At 48.0% G+C, this 1,720-nt stretch overlaps 1 protein-coding gene across 1 annotated transcript in view; it reads right to left on the bottom strand.

Annotated features, from left to right (window-relative positions):
• The window catches only part of DRG1 (developmentally regulated GTP binding protein 1), a 27,927-nt gene extending 26,407 nt beyond the window's left edge, over positions 1-1,520 (bottom strand). Inside the window, exons 1-2 of the mRNA XM_007953946.2 lie at positions 1,479-1,520; positions 557-680 (exon numbers count right to left, since the gene is read on the bottom strand). Coding sequence (XP_007952137.1) covers positions 557-680; positions 1,479-1,520 — 166 coding nt within the window. The remainder of the gene's footprint in view (positions 1-556; positions 681-1,478) is intronic.
• Positions 1,521-1,720: the final 200 nt, after the last annotated feature.

The raw sequence follows: 1,720 nt of genomic DNA, 5'->3' as shown, positions 1-1,720 counted from the left end.
ACCCATAATTCTTAGGGCTCAAATATCATGTAAGAATTGATCTAAAACCACAAGCTGCTTTTTTATCTTACAAACCCTGGGAAGTATATTAACAATTGGTTTTGTCTTGTTAAAGTGGCTGCAAAGAAGGTCAGAACCAAATTTGTGACTCTTCCCTAGCAAATGTACAGATCTTAAATTCCTTTTGGTTCTAACCTTCTCTCTCTTGGCTTCAACTTATTCTTCTACCTTCATTTTCCCTTTGCATCAATTTCCTTACTTATTATTTTTTTTTAAAATCTGTTGCACAGTATATATTTAAGCACTTCTACAAGCCAATGCAACCCTATTTTGAATCGGTGCAGAACATAAATAAAACTGTCGCTCACTTAAACAATATTCATTTGCCTTTGAAACCAGCAGAAGAAAAAATGAAAAAGAAAATAAGAATTCGAGCTTAGAAAATTCAAATATACTTTGACAAATTTTTTCAATTATTTTGCCTGTATTATTTTTATAGGAATTATACCCGCCCGTCCCCACCCCCCCAAAAAAAAGGTGACAAAAAAACACAAACCTTCTCCTGGCCCACCACCACCACCTCCTTTTGGGGTAATGAGCTCTCTGCGAAGCTTAGCAAGCCGAGCCTTAAGCAGCCCTAGGTGGTGTGCTGTGGCCTTGTTCCTTTGAGTTCGAGCCATCTATAAAGGAGGAACCATCAATCAGAAGCAGTTTCCACAGGGTAAAAAATTCTGAGAGAATTTTTTCCTCAGTCAGTGTACCCATTTTACTGATTTAAAGAGAGTGTAAATTCACCGACTCCGTCACCCAGCCCATCCCCCTCATAACAGAGCCAACAGTTGAGGCCTAAGGAAAAGAGATAGGACCAAGGTCATTCCACAGACTAAATAAACTAAAACCCACCATCTGCTCCTTGTCTGCTACTTGTATCTCTTATGCCCCATAGCCAACACTTTCCATAGTCTAAAGTGTTCTGAGCCTTCAGACTCTAGAATCACACAATAATCCAGGACTCGACTGCTGCCACATAGATGTCTATTTATTTCCGGATCCCATTTCCAGGAGCAGTAACGTGCGGAAGGGGCTCAGAGGCAGGGGGCGAGGGATGAGGCAGACCGACCCCGAAGCGTGTGAGCTGGTCGAGGCTGCAGTAAAGAGAGACAACGTTGGGACGGGAGGGAAACGCTGAGAGGGGAAACATACTAAGGGTCCCAAGGTTCAGGGGCGCGGAAAGGGGGCCCAGCTGGAAAGGAGTCCAGGAACGCGGGCTCGGGCGGTGAAGAGTCGGGGTATGAGGAACCGGATGAAAGGAGTCGGAGGACAGGAGCCTCAGGTGGAGGGAGTCGGGGCGTGGGGGACCAGGATGGAGTCAGGGGACAGGGGCCCGTCCTGACTTCGCTTAAGGAAAAACAAGCAGAACCACGCCATCGAAAAAGGGACGCTCGGACGTGGAGTGAAGCGCCAGCTGCATCTATTACCTCGGCTTCGATCTCCGCGATCTTGGCTAAGGTGCTACTCATGGTGGCAAGTCCCGGAGAGCAAAGTGGCAGTGGCCGCCACACTGAGGGTCTCTCCTTGCACACACGCCAGCACACCAGCCACCACCTCCGGGCGCCACAGAAGTGCGCAAGCGCGGTACTTCGTCAATCTCGCGAGAAGCCCTCGCGAGACCTACCGCGAGACGAAGAGCTTGGCATGGTCTCCTCCCCCTCAGCCAACC

Source organism: Orycteropus afer, unplaced genomic scaffold (genome assembly GCF_000298275.1).
Source record: "Orycteropus afer afer isolate SDZICR_OR568_19922 unplaced genomic scaffold, OryAfe1.0 scaffold00420, whole genome shotgun sequence".
NCBI classification, from domain to species: domain Eukaryota; kingdom Metazoa; phylum Chordata; class Mammalia; order Tubulidentata; family Orycteropodidae; genus Orycteropus; species Orycteropus afer.
Note: the sequence above shows the minus strand (reverse complement) of the source record. Positions and strands in the feature narration are given on the sequence as shown.